Raw genomic sequence first — 24,147 nt, 5'->3', positions numbered from 1 at the left:
AACACCATTGTCATCTGCTGTTCAACTTTTTAAAAGGAAGACCTCTAGAGCATAACTTACTTGTAGATAGATAGATAACCTTCATTGTCATTTTTACTGTGGGCACAATGGCACACATTAAAAATGAAATTTAGTTGCTTGCTCTCAAAGTGTACACAATGAGATGAAATTTGATGAGATGATCAGATGAAATTTGTATTACAAACCATGCAACGTTCTTGCCCAGATTTGATTTGTTGGTAAAATGTTGAGATTTAGGAGAACATTTTATAGAGGTAACATCAATCCATCACTCTTTACTAGCTCTACTGTAAGATAATGATCCAGTTCTCCAGAAACTGTCATAAAGATTAGTGTTTGTAGCTCGATGTTTAATACAACAAGAATAGTTCTCAGGTCCAAAGGAGGTGTTGACATGTTTATTTAATTTCCCTGAGGAGTTTTAAAAAAAATCAGCTGCTGTAAATATTTTAACATTTTGGAAGAACCATATTTTATTTAGCTGGAAAATAAGTATATATTTTCAGGTATTCAACAACTTAACAAAAAGTAATATTATCAGTACCCTAATTTCCAAATTCATAGTACTGTAATTTATATAAATATTGATTGCAAATATTGATTACAAACTATACCATAATCTCTAACAGCAGTAATTGGAACATTAATAATATAAAAAATATCTAGTTTTTGCAAATAAAATTAATTCTTAAATGTTAGACTCTGTAATTCTGTTTTCTGGATCTACACAAGTAATTTTTACTTTATAAATTGTTACTAATTTGTTTAGCAGCATCAAATTGATTATCAAGGAAAAAGAAATCCAACTTTATACTTTGGTTTTATTTGGAGTTCAGAATTGCAGACCAGGACATAAGTGGGGAAAAAAAGATAGTTTAAAAATGTTTTACAAAACATAGGGAGGGGGGAGGGTCCCTTCTGATCGACAAGCTCAGTGTCCTAACCCACTGAGCCACCGCGTCCCTTTTGCTCTATGTGTATACAGTATTATAGACAAAGATTTTAGCCCATTTTATCATACATTCTTTCAGCAAAAGCTTATACATTTTACACGTTCATTGCTAATACATACCGTAATTCTATTTCAAACTCAGTCTAGCTTTGTTCAGAAACATGAAATGTTTTATCCACTTTAAACTTTGCTGCTAATTGTACATAAGAAAACCATTGACAAGAATATCCTTGTTATCAAATCTTTTGATTTCATTTTACAATCCCCTTGGGAAAAAAATCTATTATATCTCAGTATGTTAACTATTTGTGCTTATTTATCATTTCTTGTCTATAGCGAGATTCTTGTGCTAAAAGCCATGCAGGTATTTTGGGCCAAAGACTGAGTTTATATTTATTCCATACTAGCCTATCTAACATAATGATGACAGTTTCAAAATGTATGATCATCTTTGCAATTGATCTGTTCACACATGTGTCAAAAGCAATCTTGGCCTTCATGGGTACACTGTTTTCAAGAGAAGAAAAAATAGAAAAAGCGGTGGGAGAGGAAGAAAGGGGTACTTAATCACTTTTGTTCTGGCCCTACCTGCTGCTTACTTTACTTATGCCTGCCTAGGAAGGCAAACATCAGCAGGTTACATCCTTGATAGAAAAAAGATTGCTTATTCTCATTTTAAGTTTTAATTCATTTGGATTTCAAATCCTTTCAGTCCCAGTTAGCATGTTAAATGGCAAGGGATTATAATCATAGAGAATTTCTAAAGGCTCCATCAAATTATCTAGCTATGTCTGAAGTTATATGCTTTCAGGTATTAAACGCAGTATAAAACTATAGTTACCAAGTCCCTATGCATTTTATGTGCTAAAGTGATAAAATACCCATTCTGTGTTTAATTCTCCTTTTTTTTTTTTTTGCTTTAATGGTATCAAAAAAAAATTACAGTAATACATTTTCCTTACTATATTCTTAGTTTTCTTTCTTTACTTTTTTCTTTTCCACACTTTTTTCTTTTTATTCTTTTATTTTTAGTTTCTATTAATTTCTTTGTTTTTAATTGTGATGTTTAATAAAATTATTATAAAAGTAAAACAATCAAAAACATGGAACTTCCTAACTAGCAATATTTTCAAGATGAAAGACTTCAGATTGCAGATGATGAAATTAAATAATTAAATAAACTACCAAGAAACACTCTGAGATAAATCCAAAACTTTTAAAATTTATGTGGGGTTACAAAATGTGGGAAATGCAGTTTATAATGTTTGTTCTGTAGTTGAACAACTCATTTTTGAATAGCAATAATACTTAAAATGAAACCAAGCTTACCTGTTCACTAGTATGCTAGATTTCAAAGTTATAAATAACATAATTAATTGCATACAAACTGTAACTTAGAAAATAAGCTATGTTTAGTTAATTAAAAACAACTTTAAAGGCATTTGTTTCCTAACTAGCGAAATGAAGGGTTTTTTTTAAAAAAGAGAAAAAAATGTGTTTGAGAAAACTGATTGAAAGTGATTCACCGCTAAGTGGGGACTGTGGGTTTGAACTTGAGATCCAGAATTGTTGCTGAAAGATGTTTGTACAGATCTCACCAGACTGCAGTCCTGTGGTTAAAATAGAAAGTCTTGACTAATATTTGTATAACTGAAGTTGGCATTTGAAAATTGAAACTGAACACTATTTGACAATTGAATGTAGGGCATTTTGTTTATGGTTCCATTTCAACATCACTTCAGCTTGAAAATCCTAGCTTAATGAAGACCTATACGAACAAGCAGTTATTCCATCTGTTAGAGTTTACAAGCGCAAATGGCATGTGCGGGTAAGCAGATTACAGGTAGTCCTTGACTTACGACCACGATTGAGCCCAACATTTTTGTTACTGAGACATTTTTAAGTGAATTTGCCTCATTTTATGACCTTTCTTGCCACCGTTAAGTGAATCACTACAGTTGTTAAATTAGTAACATGATTCTTAAATGAATCTGGCTTCCCCATTGACTTTGCTTGCCACTTTGCAAAAGGGGATTGCATGACCCCCCCCAGGACACTGCAACCGTCATAAATGTGAGTCAGTTGCTAAGCATCTGAATTTTGATCACATCACCATGGGGGTGCTGCAAAGGTCATAAGTATGAAAAATGGTCATAAGTCACTTTTTTCAGTGCGATTGTAATTTCAAACAGTCACCACCTGTACACATTTTTAGAGATGCCTTAGTAACATCCTTGGACATTTACTTGATCCCAGAGATTTGAATGATCAAACAATATTGTCCAAATCCTGCCTACAATCAGTCCTCAAACTGGCAGCCATGGAAGCACCCCATAGTCATGTCACAATTCAGGTATTTGGCAAGCAGCATGCATTTACGATGGTCATAGCAATCTGATCACATGATCTCAATTTGCGACCTTTACAGCTGGCTTCTGATAACCAAAATCAATAGGGAAGTCACAAGTTGTGGCCACGTTGACATGCTTAACTACCATACTGATTCACTTAATGACTACAACTGAACTGCTGTCATAAGTCTGGCACAGTCACGTTTCATTATTTATTTATTTTTGTCTGTGTCACTTAGTGATGGAGTTGCTGCTCCCAATTGCAGTCGGTGAGGATTATATTTCTGTTTTAACGCTTCCCAGAAATAAGATACAATGTTTGAATCAGACATTATTTTTAACTCAATCCCGTTACTAATTTATTGTAGGAAGTAATTTAACAGAAATATTCCTCCTCAATTTATTTTACACTAAAAATGTCTGTGGATTCTTTTAAAAATTATATGCAGATAGTCCTCAAGTTATGACCAGAACTGAGACTAAAATGTTGGTCATTAGGCAAGCTATCACACGACTGGACCTCTTTTATTTTTATTGCAGTTGTTAAGTGAATCATGCAGAGATTAAGTGAATCTAACTTCGTCAGTTGACTTCTGGCTTGTCAGACTATGGGAAGGTCACAATTGTGACTGCAAGACCCTGCAACCATAATAAATGTGAGCTGGTTGCCAAGTGTCTGAATTGCAATCATGTGACCACAGGGGCGGTGAGACAATCATAACTTTGAGGATATATCATAAGTCACTGTTTACGAAGCTGTCATAACTTTGTTAAACAAATGATTGTAAGTCAGGAGCTACCTATAGCTGTCTTCATAACTAAACAACTGTTCCAAACAGAAATGAATCTTTGAGACAATTACTGATTTTGTTTTTATTGACAGCATCAGCAAAGAGAGCATTGTTGACGTTGAAGGTGTAATAAGAAAAGTGCCAAATAAAATTGACAGCTGCACCCAGCAAGATGTTGAACTACACATTCAGAGGGTAATTTTTTTATAAGCAAATTAAGATGTGCCATGATATCATTGTTTCTTGTTACCACTCCTTAACTGCTGTCCTTTTGGTTTACATTTGTAAATAACAAAAAAAAACACCACCATCATTTGTGCAACAAATTCAACTGAAATAGAAATCAAAATATAAGGCAATGAAGATTTGTTTTCACCTGTTCTAAATTGGTTTCTAACAATAACAAAATATATAGGCTCTGTTTTTCTGTAGGTATGGCTAGTTCAGAAGATATATAATGTAATATAAACATTTGCATCCTTAATACAAGCCACTTAAATTCCAGCTGTCTTTTAAACTATTTCAGAAAGTGTAACAGTAGAAATAATGGGAGAAGTCCAGGCTCCCAGTGAAGTGAAAAGCAAATATATAGGGAACCTTTTAGGAATTTTGCAATATTGGGGGTGAATTGTGAGCACACCTGCAAATTTGCTGCCTAGGTGGGACTTACATATTCATAGAATCACTGACATGATTGGGGTAGTCAAGCACAAAACACTTGTGTTCGGGATGGTGAAGTTGGTTTCATGCCAACTCCGCCAGCTCATAATAAAATTCTGTATTACTGTATTTGGTTAGTTTTCATATTTCTAACAGAATTATTTAATAAAAAGATAGCACTTTTAAAAATAAAATCCAAAAACTGTATAATAAAAGACATTATTAACCCAACTTAATAGCTTAAAAAATAACGGTCCTGAAAGAATTGAACTGTTTTGAAACTACAAAATCAGTTTCAGTTTTAGCAAAAACAAACAGATAAATACTGTTGCAGCTGAGTGAGAGAGAAGCAGCTGATGTCTCGAACAGAATTATAATTTGCCTGTCCTGTCCTGTTAAAAGTGTAAAGTATAAACATAAACTTATATACAAATAATATAGAAATCTCCTGGGGGAAACATAGGAACAAAAGGGCAAGAAAAAAAATAAAAGAAAAAATAAGTTCATAATCTGAGTAAATATTTAGGAACCTGCTTCAATAAATGATTGATAGATATCTCCATTTACTCTCTCTTGACATATTCTTAGAACTGACTTTGTTCCAATGACAGATGACTGAATTTGTTATTGTTAGAAACCAATGTAGAACAGGGGAAAACAAATCTTCATTGCCATATTTTGATTTCTATTTCAGTTGAATTTGCTGCACAATTTATAAGGGACTAACTGTCAAAACTTCGAATATAGGACACAGGTACTCCCCAGGTAGATCCGTCGGAATTTCAGTCACTAAACGACTGGTCATAAGTCAAGGACTACCTGCAAATGCATGTTGCATCTTTTTTTTTTAGGCCTCCATAGTCTTTTAGTAATTGGCTTGGCTTCATATTTCTGACAGAACCATGTCTCTCTAAAGCACACTGTAGTTCCTGCAGTGCATTTATTAATTATTTGTACATATATATGTGTGTGTGTGTGTGTGTGTGTGTGTGTGTGTGTGTTAAATGCTTGTTAACTATTTAGATTACCTTGCTAGGCCCCAAACATGGGACAAATCTTTATTTCCTGTTTCAGCCTAACCGAAGGCCATCGACAGGCAGTAGTCACAACAGTGACAGCTCATATTTGTGTAATTTTTTTTTATTGTGTCTCTTTCAGATATATGTAATCAGTTTGGCTGAACCGCGATTGCCCTTGCAGCTGGATGATGCCATTCGGCCAGAGGTTGAAGGGGAAGAGGTGAAAATGTGTTTTCTAATAAGTAACATTGTATTAAAAATAATAAATGATTAGCCAAAGGCTTGAGATTTTAGCTGCCGTAAATAATACTGTTATGTTGAATCCTGAATGTTGGCCCATCCAGGATTATCTGCTTCCTAGTTCGTAAATATGGGAAATAATTTTTACTGCTTGATAACACATAGTGACCTGGCCTTAAGCAATGTCTAGTATGCCAAGATTTTGTGCACAGAGTGTTCTCCATGTTTATCTCCTGGTAATATGGAAATGTTCTCACAATTACTGTCACCTTATAAATTGAGCAGGACCTAGATTAATAAGGAAATTTTTATAGATACAGACATGTTCAGAATGGCCTTTCTAAACAGAAATCTCACTTCAAAGGGGACTTGATTAATCTTAAGGGAAAATGTATGTTTGAATTTTCTTGTATGTGTGTTCAGGAACAGGCTTAAAAAAACGACAGCACTAGTTTCTTTAAAATTAAAGTAATTGAAAACTAACCCTAAGAAATGTTCTGAATATAGTCCAGAGGACAGTGGTTGAAAAAAGAAGTTTTAGACTTCTTAAAAGCTAAGAATTTTTTTTTCTGAAACAAGTGTCAAAAGGGCCATTGTGGGGTCTTAGACACAGTGAGGTTTATTTGGTTTTAAAACATTTCAAATGGCCAAAACTTCATGAGAATGCTGAAATATGGTGCAGTCTTTTTTTTCACCTGCAATGTTGCAAAATCTCATAAGATTGTAGTCAGTTAGTAATTTGTACATTCAGTGTTTACATTGGCTCACAATCCAAGATGTTGCATGTACCAAGCTTGCAACACATGCTTTAAGATGAGAGTGGGGAAAATATGCTCCTTCAGATGATGTTTTGCATTTGTCCCAGCCAGTATGAGCAGCGATAAGGCCTTCTGGAAATTGTAGGTCTATAGTGGATCTTAATTAGTGGAGAGATATTTTTGCTCTTTAACAGGTTTGCCATCTTTTGTTTTTGTTGTCAGAGTTTGATTTTGGTCCCTGTTTAAAAGGGCCTTTAAAACCTGATTGTTCCCTAGGCCTTGGGTTAAGTGCAGTGGTGAGCCCCTGGTGGAAATGCTATTATTTGAGATGGCATCGGTTTTTATTTCTGCCTGGTGCTTATTTTTCTCTATTTAAAATTTGTTTTTAATAGTTTGCGCCATCAGAATTGCCATACAATCTAGTGAATTTATAAGTTTGATGTCTGACTGATTGAAATCTCTTGGAAATTATTAATTGGATGTTCTAATTCTATAGCCTGCTCAAAGCTTAGCCTCTCTATTCTCCACTTGAGACTGGCGATTAGGATGATAGAACCAACATACATCTGTTACTTGATTTTTTTCCCCACATTGCATTTCTGATTTTAACATTTAAATATCAAAACTGAAATACAAGAAGCCCTCATTCTGAAATACATTTATACAATATGCAATATATAGACCACATGGTTACATTTCTTGATACTGTAAAGTCAAGCACACTTAGTGTGTTAAGACACTTACTAGGTACAGTAGTCCTTGTTTAGTGACAATTCACAGGTATGATGGTGATGAAAAAGTAACTTGACCACCAATCCTTGCATTTACAACCTTTGAGGGTCTCTACAGTGAAGGAAAGCTGAATTAAGATCAAAAGTCCAGTTGTAATTTCGCTGTTCGCTTAATAATCAAGTTGCTGGTCCCAATTATGGTTGCTAAACGAGGTCTACCTGTTTCTGTGTCTTTGGATACTAAATCTCTGTCATATTTATGTCCTGAACATGCAATACAGTCAGCATTTCTTATGCTATAAAATATTTTGCTTTCTCCCTTTTTCCTAAATGTGGTTTTCAATATTTGTTTCTTTGCACCCATTCAGGAAGGAAGAGCTACAGTGAACCAGGATACAAGATTGGACAATAGAGTTATCGACTTGAGGGTAAGAATCCAATGACTCGGAACTGATCAAATTGTTCAAAAACTGGCAAGAACGGTATTATAAAAATGTACAGTATGTTTCAAAGGATGCATAACACATTGTTATAAAGACATTTTGCCTAACTGTAATCAAAAGTGTGGATTGCACAAAAATACTAAAAGGTTTTACTAGCTTATCTGTTATATTAGCCTAATTACAATTTCTGTGGCACCTGAAAAAATTGAACAAAATTTACCCAATCTCCCTTTCCTGAAACAATTTTGCTAAAATATTTCTATTCTAGAGCCTTCAAAATGGTTAGCTTCTCAGCTGACCAGTTGAAACTAACCAGATATGGTATCATATCATCTCTTCCAGTTTAGTTGAAACTATATGATATTCCCATCATTAATGTAATTAACTTAATCTTAATTAATTAGCATATTCTTTTCAATAATCAAACCTTTAATGACTTCGGCATAATTTGTTAATTCTTTTTCTGGATACCATGTACCATTTAGTTATCTTAATAGAGGTATCCAATTTTATTTACCGCATTTTCCAGCGTATAAGATGACTTTTTAACCCATTAAAATCTTCTCAAAAGTCGGGGGTCGTCTTATACGCCCAGTCGTCTTATACGCCGGAAAATACAGTAGTCTTATACGGCGAGTATAGCCCAAACCCTATACCCGTATTTTTGGACCATAAGACGCACTTTTTTCCCCCAAAAGTGTGGGGGGAAAACGAGGGTGCATCTTATGGTCCGAAGCTGATCTGTATGGCCAGCCCCAACCTCCGCAAGTGGAAAGCAAGGGAGATTGCCAGGAGCACGAATCGGCACGTGCTGAGAAACGCCGATCTCACACTCCTGCAATCTCCCTCGCTCGGTTTCAGCTTCCCTTGCTACAAGAGAAAGCAGGCTGAAACGGAGTGAGGGAGATTGCCAGGAATGCGAATCAGCTGATCTCGCGCTGCTGCAATTTCCCTCGTTTCAGCCTGCTTTCTCTTGTAGCAAGGGAAGCTGAAACCAAGTGAGGGAGATTGCAGGAGCGTGAGATCGGCCGATTTGCGTTCCTAGCAATCTCCCTTGCTCCGTTTCAGCTTGCTTTCTGCAAGAGAAAGTCGGGCCGCAGGGCCGCCTCCACAGGTACTGCTCTAACGTGGAGAGGGAAGGACAAAGGGAGGGAAGGAAGAAAGAAAGGAAGGAAGGAAAGAAGGGACAATGGGAGAGGGAGGGACAGAGAGAAATAGAGAGAGAAAAAGAGGGAGAGAGAGAAGGAGAAAGAAATAGGGAGGGAGAGAAAGGGAGAGAGAGAAGGAGAAAGAAATGGAGAGAAATAGAGGGAGACAGAAAGAGGGAGAGGGAAAGAGAGGGAGAGAAAGAAAGGGAGAGAGAGACGAGAAAAAGAGGGAGGGAAATAGAGGAAGAGAGAGAAAGGGAGAAATAAGGGAAAGAGAAAAATAGGGAGAGAAAGAGGGAGAGAGAAGGAGAAAGAAAGGGAGGGAAATAGAGGCAGAGGGAAAGGGAGAGCGAGAGAGGGAGAGAGAGACGAGAAAGAAAGAGGGAGGGAAATAGAGGGAGAGAAAGAGGGAGAAATAGAGGGAAAGAGAAAAATAGAGAGGGAGAGAAAGGGAGAGAGAGACAAGGAGAAAAAGAGGGAGGGAAATAGAGGGAGGGAGAAAGAGGGAGAAATAGAGGGAAAGAGAAAAATAGGGAGAGGGAGAGGGAGAGAAAGAAGGAGAGAGAGGAGAGAGAAAGAAAGAGGGAGGGGGAGAGGGAGAAAAAGAGAAGGAGAGAGAGAAATTAAATTAGTAACATGATTGTTAAGTGAATCTGGTTTCCCCACTAACTTTGTTTGTCAGAAGGTTGCAAAAAGCGATCACATGACCCTGGAACAATGTGACCATCATAAATATGAATCGATTGCCAAGCATCCGAATGTAAATCACATGACCCTGGGATGCTGCAATGGTCATAAGTCACTTTTTTCAGTGCTGTCGTAACTTTGAACGGTCACTAAGTGAATCATTGTAAGCCGAGGACTACCTGTACTTTATCATTTTTTTCCTTTTTGGGGGGGCTCAAGGTTTTGACACCTTGCTGGGCGACTGGTGGTACTCGGACATTGCCTTGTCCTAAAAGTGGTACAATGGATGAAAAGGTTGAAAAGCCCTGTTTTAGTATACCGGTACTATTTGGTTCAGAATATTTTTTTTCTTGTTTTCCTGCTCTAAAAACTGGGTGCGTCTTATGGTCAGGTGTGTCTTATGGTCCGAAAAATACAGTAATTTAACAGGAAAAGTAGGGGGTTGTCTTATATGCCCAGTCATCTTATACGCCGGAAAATACGGTAGCTGTTTCTGATGCTCTACATTTTTATTTATTTATTATTTATTTTAATTCCATTTATATCGCACCCTTCTCCGAAGACTCAGGGCGGCTTACAAGCTTAGCAGTAGCCTTGGGGACAGTGAAATAGAAAATTTATGTAGAGTAACTTCAAGGTTGAATATATAAAGAAAATTGTATCTTTAACTGAAAGCACTCATAAATATATGTGCATGAAGAATAGGTGTCCGAAAGCTGCATTATGTAAATTGTACAAAAGAGAAATATGATTCATTACCAGACTTCTTCAGCTATATGCAAACCTGTTTTTTAATTGAATTAAATATTATGTGTAAGTTGTATGTCAATCATAGGATATTTTGATGTATTTGAATAACTATAATCTCACAATTATTAGGTTACATTTTCAATTAAAAATTAATATTTATAACCTACTCATTGCATTCTTCATCTAAGAATTAAATCTATCTCAAAGGACATTGACAATTATTGTAGTTTTTGTTTATTTGTTCAACAAACATCCAAAGAGGTAGGCATTCCTTTATTTACATGAGGGGTTTTGTGTCACATTCTTAATATACTCATTAATTGAGGTAGCTTACTATTAAATTTGCAGTAATCTTAATTTTAATATATTTATACTTGTGTGTTTGTATTATTGTAAGTTACCCAGAGTCACTCAGGACAGTGAGATGGGTGGAATATAAATTAATAAATAAATATATTCTAAAATTACAATGTTAAAATGCAATGGAATGGAAAACATTTAAAATCATGAGGTATAAAATTTTCCCAAGAGAATGAAACATTTCCTGAATAAAAATAACTGGTAGCTCGCAGTATACAGTTAAAAAGTATGATAAAGTCATCTTCACATCAACTTACAGGTGTCTTCATGAAAAGATGTCCATGTTATTTTTTTAGCTGCAATATGAATACAATTTGCCATTGCTTTCTTCTCCTGTATAATATCCTTAGAACTTCCTTAAATAAAAATAATTGTTAAAAATGCCTGAAATTATGCATTAGAAATTAGTATTCCTCCGATTGTGAGATTTCAGAACAAAAGCATTAAGATGTGTAAAATTTGTAGAATAGTTTCTGACCCCTTAGCTATAGCATCTTCATGCTGAAAGCAGGAGAAAACTCAAATGTGATCAATCAAAACCAGAAATCTTTGTTCCTGCTCAGCAGTTTAACTATAATGTATTCTACCACAAAACCATAGCTCATAATTCCAATTTAGAGTATCTTAATACATACAGATCATCATACATGCAGATACAGGAAGACACAAATGTTTTTGCTGGAGAGGTAATACAGCAGTAGGAAAGCCTCGTTATAAAACGTACTCATGTAACCTTCATAGAGCTAAAACTATATTGTAGTCTGGAAAAGGGTAGATTTTTCATATACTTGACATTTTTATTTATTTATTAAATGTATATGCCACCAAACCCTCACTCTGCAAAGTGACTCTATGTTTATTTACGCAAATAGATACAAGTATTATTTAATCTGTGAATGGGAATGTATTTCCATATCTTTTACAGGTTTTAAAATAAAAGGTGAATAAAAATAATTCAACTGTTATATAGAAATTATTCTAGTCACAAATGTATGACATGGTGAAGAACTGTCAGAGACCTCAAGTTATATGTCAAGTATTTCCTCTATATTTTTCTAGCAGAGTTCAGGTTTTACAAAACCTGGATTGAATTTTATTAATAACTGTTATTTTAATTAAACTGGTTTAATTAAACCAATAAACTAACCAGGTCAAAAATGATTTCTTAAAAAAAACTGACTAAAATTGTTTTAACCCATAGAACAACTCACTTATAAGGCAAATGAGACTCATGGAAAATTCAGTAACTTTGTTGACATTCTCCAGTCTATGTAGAACAGATTGCATAAACCTTAAGTCAGCAGACATGAACTTTTGGGGTTTTGTTGTTTTGTTATGTAAGTTATTAAAACATCATGGAAAGTTTTTGCAAAGTATTACATAAACCAAGGGTCAGAAACACAGTGCCTGCAAACATTATGGCGCGAATGAATTTTACAGTTCTGCAGAATTTCAAGTTTAAGTAATAATTCAAAATAATCTCATAAGATTTTAAATGAGAATGTCCAAATCTTATGAAATTAAGATGTTGTGGGATTTGGACAATTGTCTCAAATTATTTTTATTTTATTTTATTTTATTTTATTTTTCTATCAAACCTTTTAACTTGCCTGCTCCTTCGTATAGGTGATTATACCAGTGTCTGTCGTAGACCCCATCATTGACTGTGAACTCAAGATTGAAAGTCATTGGTTTGGATCTGGGTTAGATCAGATGGCATTAATGAAGTTGTTTAGCACTATTAACATATTAAGTATACATGCACCACAACTGAAGTGGATACTGTTTTGCCTTTTCTTTCTTTTCCAGAATCCCCACTGATAATTTTATTCACACTTATGGGGTAGGATGTATGTATGTATGTATGTATGGAAACAACCTCATGAGAATTAAATTTATCTTTTAAATATTTTTAGCCTGTGCAACTATGGTATGTGCTGAAAATATATAGCCAATGCCCATTTCACGCAGGATTAAATGGTTCTTTCCTACATATAGAAAAAATGAGAGTAAATGAATAAAAATTAAAGTGATACTAGAGTTATTTGTATGTTGTTATGCCATATTTTCTTGTTGCAGCATGTTAACCTTTTAGCCTGATATAGCCCAGTCCCTAGTGATGGTTATCTTTCTGAGGGTGGTATAGATATATGGTATAAAATTTGTTTCTGAGTTAAGTTTGGATTGCTGGTTTCAGCAGTGTGAATTCAGTGTTAGAACAATTGCCTTTCTCTGTTTTTCAGTTATGTTTTGAATTAATAACTCAGCATTGAGGGGAAGGCCTCCTTTTGGGAAAAACACTCTCTACATACTGAAAACTCTTCAATTTCATTACTTCATCTGTTTTCATATTGATTGCTTAAATTAATTTTTCATATGGGTGGCATATGGATTAAACAAAAGACATATTCCAACAGACTAAAGTTGATGAGGTAGGAACCACTGAATCCCAGGCTAGAGAAAGATATTATGTAAACGTATCCTCAGACACTTTCCAAGGCTAGTGTCCACACTAGGAATCATAGCTGCAGGTCTCTTCTCCATTATCATCATCAGAGTTTCAGGGATATTGACAGATATTCTCATTCTAAAAGTACCAGTAAAAGCCAAGTACTTAAGTGAAGGCATCAGTAGATCTATTTAGAGTAGCAGCAATTACAATAGGCATCTTTGTGAATTGCCTACAGTTTTGCAGCTAGATCTATAGCAGGGCTTTTCAACCTTTTCACCCATTGTACCACTTTTAGGATAAGGCAACATCTGAGTACCACTAGTCACCTAGCAAGGTGTCAAAATTTTGATGACCAAAAAAGGAAAAAAGTGATGAAGTAAAGGTAGTCCTCGACTTACAACAGTTCGCTTAGTGACTGTTCGAAGTTACAATGGCACTGAAAAAAGTGCCCCCCAAGCCACAGCCGAGCAAGACACCTGGCGGCACTCTTCCTTCTGTCCGAGGTTTCCATTGTTGTGAGCATTTCTGTTGAGGATTGGTAGCGGGGGTGGTGGTATTTGGTTTTTATTCCCCCCCTCTGCTGGGTGGTTGCAGCAGGTTTTGGTCACTTCACATGACCCTGGGACACTGTGACCATCATAAATATGAATCAGTTTCCAAGCATCTGAATGTAAATCACAAGACCCTGGAGATGCTGCAACATTCCAGCTGATTGGCGCTTCTTCTGGGCTCAGCACCGGGATCAGCGCTGAGCTCCAGCTGGAGCCTGGAGCTGGTCCTGGCGCTTCCGCTGAGGCCTGACAGCCCTGCAGCTCCAGCCATCTCTCGCTCAGGCTTATGCAGTGCTGCTACCAGTTCAGCTCATTCCCCTCCCCCACTACCACTTTTTTTGGATGGTCGCATACCACCTGCCAGGTGCCAATGTACCACAGGTGGTACCCGTACCACTGGTTGAAAAGCCCTGATCTATAACACTGGAAATGGTGACACGAACCGTGCCTATGGCTCAGATATTGGGAGAAGGGCCACCAAACAAAATAGCTCATTGCAAAGACAATGATGGTGGGGGGTGGGGATGGGGAGATGAGAAAGAGAAGTACCAGACCACATACATACGAGGGCAATTTGGAAATAAACCTCCATTTGGTTATCAATGACAGACACTCACAGATACAGAACTTTTATTATGCACATTAGAAAACTACAACATTACATTACTGTATGACATAATCGCCACTCAAATTGAGGCACTTGTCATAATGTCTTACAAGGTTTGAAATTTCTTAATAGTAGTTGCTGGGCGCCAAATCTGGGCTGTGTGATCAAAAACATCCCAATAGAATTGCTTCAAAAATTCTTGGGTGCGTCTAGTGGTGTGCAGGTGAGCATTATCATGAACCAACAGTACACCGGAAGTGGTGCCATAGAAAATCCCACCAAATGTGAAGATGCCCAAGGAGTACTGCAAGTGAAGTTCATAGAGCGTGGTTCGACCATCACTTCAGAAATCAACTGTAAAACATTACAAAAACTCAAGACAATCCATCCATAGCAAGTGTCGGGGCATTCTGACTTCTGGTGTGTTGGTTCATGATAATGCACACCTGCACACTGCTAGATGCACCCAAGAACTTTTTAAGCAGATGTTCTATGATCACCCAAGAACTTTTTAAGCAGATGTTCTATGATCAACCCTCCCCATAGCCCAGATTTGGCGGTGAACGACTACTACTAAGGAATTTCAAACCTTGTAAAACGTTATGACAGGTGCCTCAATTTGAATGGCAATTATGATGATAAGTAATGTAACGTTGGATTTTTCTAACGTGCATAATAAAACTTCTGTATCTACGAGTGTCATTGATAACCAAATGGAGGTTGAATTGCCCTCGTATATTGGAGGCTGGGAGATGGGGGAAGCATTTCCATGAGCTAAAGGTTTTACATTGATTTTCTGTATGGAGACACTTCATTTGCTGCCCAAAAGAAATTACCATTTTACTAATTGGGCCCTTGTGAATATGCCAGCTTTCAAATTGTACAAGAAGGCTGCAACATTTTCCTTAAATTTAAGCAAAGTATTGTACCAACATAGAATTATGCATATGTGAACACCAGAGATATACTTGAAAGATAAAATATTGCCTCTAGCTTTCCAAAAGCAATATTCACGTTTTATGAGAGGCAGTGAGGCAAGGAATTTCACAATTATCTAAGGCTTGTTTTTGAAACTTAAGCTTCAGGAATGCATTTCACATGTTCTTTAGCACACTTTTTAGTTCAGTATCTTACTATATATGTTACAAAGAAATGGAAGATCCACCAATAAAAGTTTTCTCTCTTTCACACTGCATTCCATTAATTTAACACTTTTAACACTTTTCCAATTAAGCATTAGTTAATTGCACAAGAGAGCAATACAAGTTTGGAGATGAGAGCGGAGTGTTAGAATGGGAATTTGCCTATAGTTCTCTAGTCTAGCCAAGTTAGAAATATTAATGTTGCTTTTTGGAGTAATAGATTCCAGCTCTTTAAATATAATTTGATATAAATATACTGTTAAAGTGTTTAACAAACCATGGCTTAAATGTGGCTTGCTATGTCCAGAGAATTCAAGCGTTTTTTCCTCCTTCCTATATTGTGCCATGATAGATGGAAAGACTTCTAGTTAATCTGTATTGGACTTGCATAAAACGTATCCTGTGAACTATTCAGATCATCATACATTACAAGAACTATCACTGCCACTGAGATATGAGAGCTACAGTGCTGCAGTCTGATATGCTGTCAATGCTCTAATTATAATAGGGAAGATTATTCCAGGATTTTTTTTTTATTCTGCTGTTTTGAGAGAGGCAGACTATAAATAACTCTGGAGTAGTCCATCTGCTCTTAGGGTTGCTGTGTTTCAGAGTAGAAACCTCATATTCTTTGCTTATGTCTCTATGTCTTGGGTAAGATTTTCTCCACTTTATAAAACTCACTGTCTTAAATGCTTGAGAAATATTTTAATTTTAGGTCTTGGAAAGGAATAAGTGATATGTTTGGGAGGGATTATTTTTATTATAAAACTATGGTGCAAGTATCTTGGCATACCAATCATAAGTCAATCATAATTTATTTGTCAAGTTACTCAATATATTCATGCTGTTATGATGACCTCAAAATCCAAGCAACGTATTTAGTCCTTTGCTATTGAGCAAAATAGAGAAACAATACGTGCCTGTTTCTATATTTAGAACAAATATAATGAGGCTGTTTCAGAGAAACTATTGAGCCACAGACAATCAACTCTTTTATATTACCATTATCTATGTCATTTCTTTTCAATAATTGTGTTCATAGCATCTGAACAGTGGAATAGTAATACAAAATAATACTTTTCAATACATTATAATAAGCACCTTAATACCAATTTATTTCAAAGCAATAAAATAACCCAAGCAATGCATCTTAATATTTACAGTCTAACATTGATAATACTCTATCGACTATTTATATTTACCATGTAATAGTGTAATTCCATTCTGATTGCTCAAATTCATTCAGAGTTAGATGTCACATGCACAAATCCAGTGAAATGAAAGGTAGCATCTTGTGGAGTCTTAAAGGAATGGACATGAAAGATATCCTACAGTATGAATTCAGTTAGTTGTAGACTGGCTCCTGCCCTTCCTAGTTCATTTGAGCAACCAAGGAAAAGACATGTGACTGGATTTGAGAGATGGTAAAACTCAAATTTCCTCTCTTGGGAAAGGTAAAGAGACATCAGCTGCAGAAAATCCTGGATGAAGTGAATTATCTGGATCCCTAGGCATGAAAAAGAAATTGCAATTAGCAAGATTTGGATAGACTACCACAATTCTGGTCTTGTTACATCTCATTAGAATTTAGAATATAGAATAATAGGGTTAGAAGAGACCTTGGAGGTCTTCTAATCCAACCCTTGCTCACGGCAGGAGATCCTATACCATTCCAGACAAATAGCTGTGCAATCTTTCTTTAAAAATCTCCAGTGTTGGAGCACCCACAACTTCTTAAGGCAAACCATTCCACCAGTTAATTGTTAATTGTTCTCACTGTTCTTACCCAACCTAATTCTAGGTTGGATCTCTCTCTAATGAGCTTCCACTCATTGCTTCTTGTCTTACCTTCATGTGCTTTGGAGAATAAGTTGACTCCTTCTTCCTTGTGAAAGTCCTTCAGTTACTGGAAGACTTCTATCATATCACCCTTAGTCTTCTCTTTGTTAGACTAGACCAGTGATGGTGAACCTTTTAGAGACCGAGTGCCCAAAAACCATTCCTCTTCGCCACCACCCTACTCGGAGGGCCACCCACCGCCTCCATGGCCCGCCACAGCAGATCGCCCATGGTGGCCACACCCTCCACCTGTGCCCTGCATCATCATCTGAGCACAATGGGGCATGAGGGCGGAGTCTTGTCCCCGCTGCCTGGCTGCCATGTCCTTGGCAGTGCTGCTCTGCACGGGCCGCACTCGAGGGCAATTCTCCAAGAGGGCTGCTGGTGAGGAGGGGTCCACAGAGGGAGGCGGGGCTGGGACAATGGTGTGCATGCCCACAGAGAGGGCTCTGAGTGCCACCTCTGGCACACATGCCATAGGTTTGCCACCACTGGACTAGACACATCTAGTGCCCTCAATCATTCATCATATGGTTTAGCTCCTAAACCCCTTATCATCTCTGTTGCTCTTTTCTGCAGTCTTGTTAGGGCGTCAACATCTTTCTTGATGTTATGATCCTACTTGATACCATTGAATATCCTATTGAGCCACTTGCAAGGGTTGGTGCTTTATAGCATTAGGTTATAATGATTCTTGAATGCCAGTCAGTATTGGTAAGAAATGAAAAGTTGAGTTCCTGGTCACTCCTGAATGGAATGGCTTAAGAACTGGCTTTAATCTTTTATTTTGATGAGTGTTATCATCACACAGATGGCACCAGGTTATACAGTTGAACTCCAGTCGAAACAGTGAAGGGCCTAACCCACTCTCTAAAGACTAAGAGGAACTGGATGGAGTGGAACAGACATAGGATGAATCTTAGGAAAAAAAGAGTTAATGACTGCCCAGAAACTATTTGCTCCATATAGCTCTGAATTATTCTGGATGAGTGCCAAAGCCCCCAATAAAGCAGCTTCGTGCTCTGGGGATTCTCTTGGATTCCTAGCTCCTGCTTGAGAGGCCAGTTGATGCTGTGACCTAGAGAGCTCTGATTGATCTAGTGGTGGCAACCTTTTGGAGTCCTTCCCTCTTATCACCTCACCACCTCTTCAGATTGCTGTAATGTGCTTTAATTGGAGCTACTTTTGAAGACTACAGGTAGTCCTCAAGTTACGAGTGTAATGGAGCCTGCCCATTCCACTTGTAACTCGAAAACTCGTAGAGTGAATCTCATACTTCGAACGAGATCACTCCCTTGCTCGTTAAGACGCACACGGCTCGTTAAGTGCAGAGAATGGGAGCCTGAACTCTCGCGGTGTTTGCTCCCGGCCCCAACTCCTTTCTGCCACTGCTGGAACAATTTTCTCCAGGATGGAGAACCTTGGGGACACTGGAAGCTCCTTCTGCATGCTTAGAAACAGAGCGGCTCGCTCTTGGCTCCGTTTTCGCTGGAAAAAGCCATTTCTCAAACCCCTTCCTGGCAAAAACAAACCTTCCGGAGCGAGCACGCCTCGCTCTTCTAGAGAGCAATCCTGCGAAAACAAGCCTCCAGAGTGAGTGCGCCTCGCTCTTTGGTTACGTTTTTGCAGGAAAAAACCATTCCTCAAGCCCCTTTCCTAGTGAAAATAAGCCTCCCAAGGGGAGCGCGCTAGTGGCTTTTTCCTGCAAAAACTTAGCCAAACAGCAAGGCGTGCTTGCTCTGGAGGCTTGTTTTTGCTAGGAAGGGGCTTGAGAAATGGCTTTTTCCAGCAAAAACAAGCCTCCAAGCCCTGATACTGATGGAGTGAGGCAGCGGCAGCCAGAGCAGACCCTTCCCTGTCTCCCCATGCTTCCCCAAAGCCTCCTTTCACTAACCACCTTTCCAGCTCCGTTCTCCGCCATCGCGGGCAGGGCCACAAAAGAAGCTTGTGGGACTACCGGTTTTTTTTTTAAAAAAAGTTCAATCAGACCTTCTAACTTTGCAAGATTTTTTTTTCATGAGAAATTGGAAGGTTGGGTTGATTTATTTTTATTTTTTTGTAGTCCCACAAACTTCTTTTGTTGCCCAGCACATGGAGAACAGAGCTGGAAAGGAGGTTAGTGAAGGAATCTGGCGTAGATCTGGCAGAGACTGCAAGCTCTGTATTCCTGGAATGGGCGCTTGAGAAACGAAGCCTTCTGCCAGATCTCTGTTGGGATAAAAAAATGTTTCGGCACCTATGGAGCGCTTCCAAACGCAGGGGCTGGCTGCGTTTGGAAGCGCTCTATAGGAACTAAAAGACTTTTTATCCCAACTGAGATCTGGCAGAACCTGCAAGCTCCATTTGCCTGGAATGGGGCGCTTGAGTAACGGAGCGCTCCTTTCCGTGCAGTCACACAGGGTGCTTCAAAATGCAGGGAATCTCTTTGCGTTTTGAATAGCCCCACCAGAGCATAAACACTCCACAATGCCAAATCCTAACCACCACCCCAGGCCATCCACATTCCTTCACTAACCTCCTTTCCAGCTCCATGTGCAGAGCAACAAAAGAAGTTTGTGGGACTAAAAAAAAAAAAAGATCAATCCAACCTTCCAACTTCTCGTGAAGAAAAAAAAGGTCTCATAAAGTTGGAAGGTGTGATTGAACTGGTTTTTTTTTTAGTCCCACAAACTTCTTTTGTTGCCCTGCACGTGGTGGCGGAGAACGGAGCTGGAAAGGACGTTAGTGAAGGGAGACTTTGGGGAAGCGAGAGGAAATGGGGAAGGATCTGCTCTGGCCGCCGGCGGCATCAGGACTCGGAGGCTTATTTTTGCCGGAAAAAGCCATTTCTGATGAAAACAAGACTCTGGAGCAAGCACACCTCGCTCTTTGGCTCCATTTTCACCAGGAAGGGGGCTTGAGAACTGGCTTTTTCCAGCAAAAACGGAGCCATAGTGTGAGGCGCGCTTGCTCCAGAGGCTTGTTTTTGCCAGGAAAAAGCCATTTCTCAAGCCCCCTTCCTGGCGAAAATGGAGCCAAAGTGCGCCTCGCTCTTATTGAGAGCAATCCTGCGAAAACAAGCCTCCGGAGCGAGCCGGCCTTATTGAGTGCAGTCCTGCTCTGCACCTCCGTTTCCTTTCACTTAGAAGCAGACAAACTCAAGCCTGCCGCCCAAACACCTTTCATCCAAATGGAGACCTGAGTCATGCAGAGTTTCAAGCAGTCACACGGAGCGTCCCTTTCCGTTTCTGAAGTGCCCCAGTGCAGGCACACGGACTTTCCAATCTCTCTCAGGTCTGCGTTTGAATAAAAAGTCTTTGAGCAGCTTGAGTTTCTCTGCTCCATCCCAAAGGAAGAAACCGGAGGCGCAGAGCAGAATTGCTCTCAAGAAGACACAGGTGCACTGCATGCACCGGCCTTGTTGAGAGCAATCCTGCTCTGCACCTCCATTTCCTTTCACTTGGGGCAGAGAAACTCAAGCTGCCGCTGCTCAATGAGTGAGGAGGAGGAGGAGAAGAAGAGTGGTGAGGATTTGTGCCAGCCGGCGGGCCAGGCAAACACTAGATCAGGCGGGGTGGTTGGCTGGCCGGGGAGGGGGATCATGACCACTCAGGTGGTTGCCACTGCTGCCAGCTTGGACGCAGGTGCAATGGACCTGGCCCCGCAATGCCTCACCCCTCAGTTGAAGGCTTCATTCCTGCTGTCAAAGTAAGGCGGGTGCACAGGAGCGAGCAGAGCACCCGGGCCACAGACGGCATTGGTTCCTGCACCTGGCCAACTCCGATTCCATGCTTTGCCCCATAGGCATGCAAACGGAAACACTTTCCCCCCCCCCAGAGAATGGAAGTTTCTAGGGGCCATGATCTGTTTTGCAGAGAATTTATGTTAGAACTCGCGTGATATTACAGCACCCCAGGAGCTCCTATTGTCGGCGCAAAAAGCATTTCCAAGCCAACTCTCCTCTCCCTCAAAGAGAAAGAAACCGCAGCAGAGAGGTGACAGATTTTGCAAGGTAAGTGAGTCCGGCACAGCAGGAAGGAAAGGGGAAGCAGTTGCAGGGAGAGGAATAAGGTGAACATTGCAGAGCCTCTGCGGTCAGTCGCTCGTTAAGGGCGAATGACTGCTGTGGTGCTGCAATAGTCGTAATGTTGGGATTTGCTTGTAAACGCGGAACTTCAAACATAAGTGAACACTTGTAACTTGGGGATTACTTGTACTCAGAAACAATGGTAGGTACAGAAGATTACAGCCCATTTGGTAGTGGCTAAGAGCCATTTTAGCTAAATAAGACCCATAAGGTAAAAGGGAAAGGTTCCCCCGCACATGCATGCTAGTCATTTCCGACTCTAGAGGCCGGTGCTCATCTCCGTTTCAAAGCCAAAGAGCCAGCATTTGTCTGAGGACGTCTCCGTGGTCATGTGGCCGGCATGACTAGACGCCAAAGGCGCACGGAATGCTGTTACCTTCCCACCGTAGTGGTCCCTATTTTTCTACTTGCATTTTTACATGCTTTCGAACTGCTAGGTTGGCAGAAGCTGGGACGAGTAACAGGCGCTCACTCTGTTACGCGGCACTCGGGATTCGACCCTCCAAACTGCCAACCTTCTGATCGACAAGCTCAGCGTCCTAACCCACTGAGCCACCGCGTCCCTTAAATAAGACCCATACAGGTTGCCAGTAGGTTTCCAGATTACTGGTATTGATGTTATGTTTGTTTTTAAAAGCATTGGTAATTTGCTGGTCTTTTTTATTAGTAAATCTGATTGGGGAGTGGTACAAACATGTTAAATAAGTAAATAAATGCACTAGTCAGATCCTAAAAAGTTTGACAAAAGATGGGTATCGGTAAATAATACAGTTCCTATGTTGAAACCCTGGGTGAGACTTTTCTGATTCTCTTCCTATCCCTTCTCCCACTTCTAAATTTGCAACAGAGTAGGGCTTCGGTCTCAAAAACAATGCCTTCCTTCCTGTTTTCCTGACAGAAGCCTTTACACTAGCAAATAAATTAATTCAATACCACCCAGGGTTTTTTACAGCTTGCAGTAGATCTCTCGTATGCTTTCCTCTGCTGGTAAATAATGTGGTGCCTGCGGCCATCAACGTACCTTCAGTCTCTTTCCTTGTACCTGGCAAGCTCTCCAATTTTATTGTATTTTCTTTTCTTTTGTTCTAAGATTGTTTGAAATTGGATGAAAAGGGGGAAAGCTGCTACAGTGCCAAACACCAACTTCACCGAATATTTTTATTTATAAGAAGACTTCTGTGTCCTACATAGGCTTGAGCCTATATTCTTAGAAAATAAAAATGTTCGGTACTTCCTTTGGCAGAACGCTCACCTGTTCGGAAAGAAGAGACAAAGGTGTAAAAGAGATTATTTGGGAGTTGTGTGCTAGAGAGAATTAAATTAATCATTTTGCTTCAGATAAATGAAGAGGGAGAACTCCTAGCTCTCTAGACCCCACTTCCCCACACATGACAATCTTTGGTGACATTTTTTTCTCTCTCTCTCTAAAACAGGGGTAGGCAACCTCGGCTCTTTTATGACTCATGGACTTCAACTCCCAGAATTCCTCAGTCAGCTATGCTGACTGAGGAATTCTGGGAGTTGAAGTCCATGAGTCATAAAAGAGCCGAGGTTGCCTACCCCTGCTCTAAAACATAGACCTGTTTAAGCCCAAAAGTAACTGGTTAAGCTGTATGTATTTTGAGCAAAACCGTCCATCTCTGAAACAAGAGCCTGAACATCTGAAACCTCTCCCCCATACCTCTTCATACTTCAGAGGCCAAAAATAAAAATAAGGTGCAACTTCCAACTAGATAGAGGTAAGATGCCCACCCTTGCAGTAAATGAATATTTTATAATTAGCTATGCCCACCATGAGTAAATTCTGCTAAACAACTGACAACAAGACTGGCTAATCTTTAGAAATTCCAGCATAACTGTAGTTAAGAGCTTAGTCGAACTATAACAAAATAGCAAGATTGTATCAGTCCCTTTCTGGCTATTTTGCTTAACTGGATTGGCTAGCCTTCCATTGATGCAAAGAAGATGAAGTTTTATTTATTTTAAAGAATACAATCTGCTGCGTTTAAAATTTCTACACCCACATAACAATGACAGTTATGTCACAGTTCCTTTGTTTTTGCACATGTGTGGCTTGTTGCTATGTCATGTGAAAAACCACATGTTCTAACCTAACGAAAAAGATAGGCATCCTAAAAAAAGTTAATAGTAAACAGTTCTGTGACGCATATCCCTTTTAGTTAAAAAAAAAAAACTAACTACTTTAGGTTTAGCAGCTGCATGTTCCTAATACTTCAACATTAGCATCAGTTGTGGGTTTAGCACTATGAAAGTGTGAATCATTTTTTTTCCTTCTCACTGAGCCACAAAGCTAGTTAGTCTGTTTATAAGTATGTGGGTTTGCCAGTTTGTAAATAGCCCCTGTGACCTTTTTAAAGACTAGCTAGCTTGTCTATATTGTTTTGGAGAAGTTAATAGAAGGAAGAATAATCCTTTCACCTTCATACAAAAAAAAAATTTTTTGTTTTATTATAGTTGAATTATCTTTTTTGTACAGCCACCTGTTTGCTTTTTGAATGCTGTAATATTGATGCACTTCTTTTTTTTTATTGAAAAGTTTTATCATACATTTTATC

The 24,147-nt window shown here is 38.7% G+C and overlaps 1 protein-coding gene across 1 annotated transcript in view; it reads left to right on the top strand.

Annotated features, from left to right (window-relative positions):
• Nucleotides 1-24,147, top strand: part of DARS1 (aspartyl-tRNA synthetase 1) — a 70,943-nt gene that overhangs the window by 29,525 nt on the left and 17,271 nt on the right. Inside the window, exons 5-7 of the mRNA XM_081318971.1 lie at nt 4,208-4,310; nt 5,934-6,014; nt 7,892-7,951. Coding sequence (XP_081175097.1) covers nt 4,208-4,310; nt 5,934-6,014; nt 7,892-7,951 — 244 coding nt within the window. The remainder of the gene's footprint in view (nt 1-4,207; nt 4,311-5,933; nt 6,015-7,891; nt 7,952-24,147) is intronic.

Source organism: Vipera berus, assembly GCF_964194415.1.
Source record: "Vipera berus genome assembly, chromosome: 1".
Taxonomy (NCBI): Eukaryota; Metazoa; Chordata; class Lepidosauria; order Squamata; family Viperidae; genus Vipera; species Vipera berus.
Note: the sequence above shows the minus strand (reverse complement) of the source record. Positions and strands in the feature narration are given on the sequence as shown.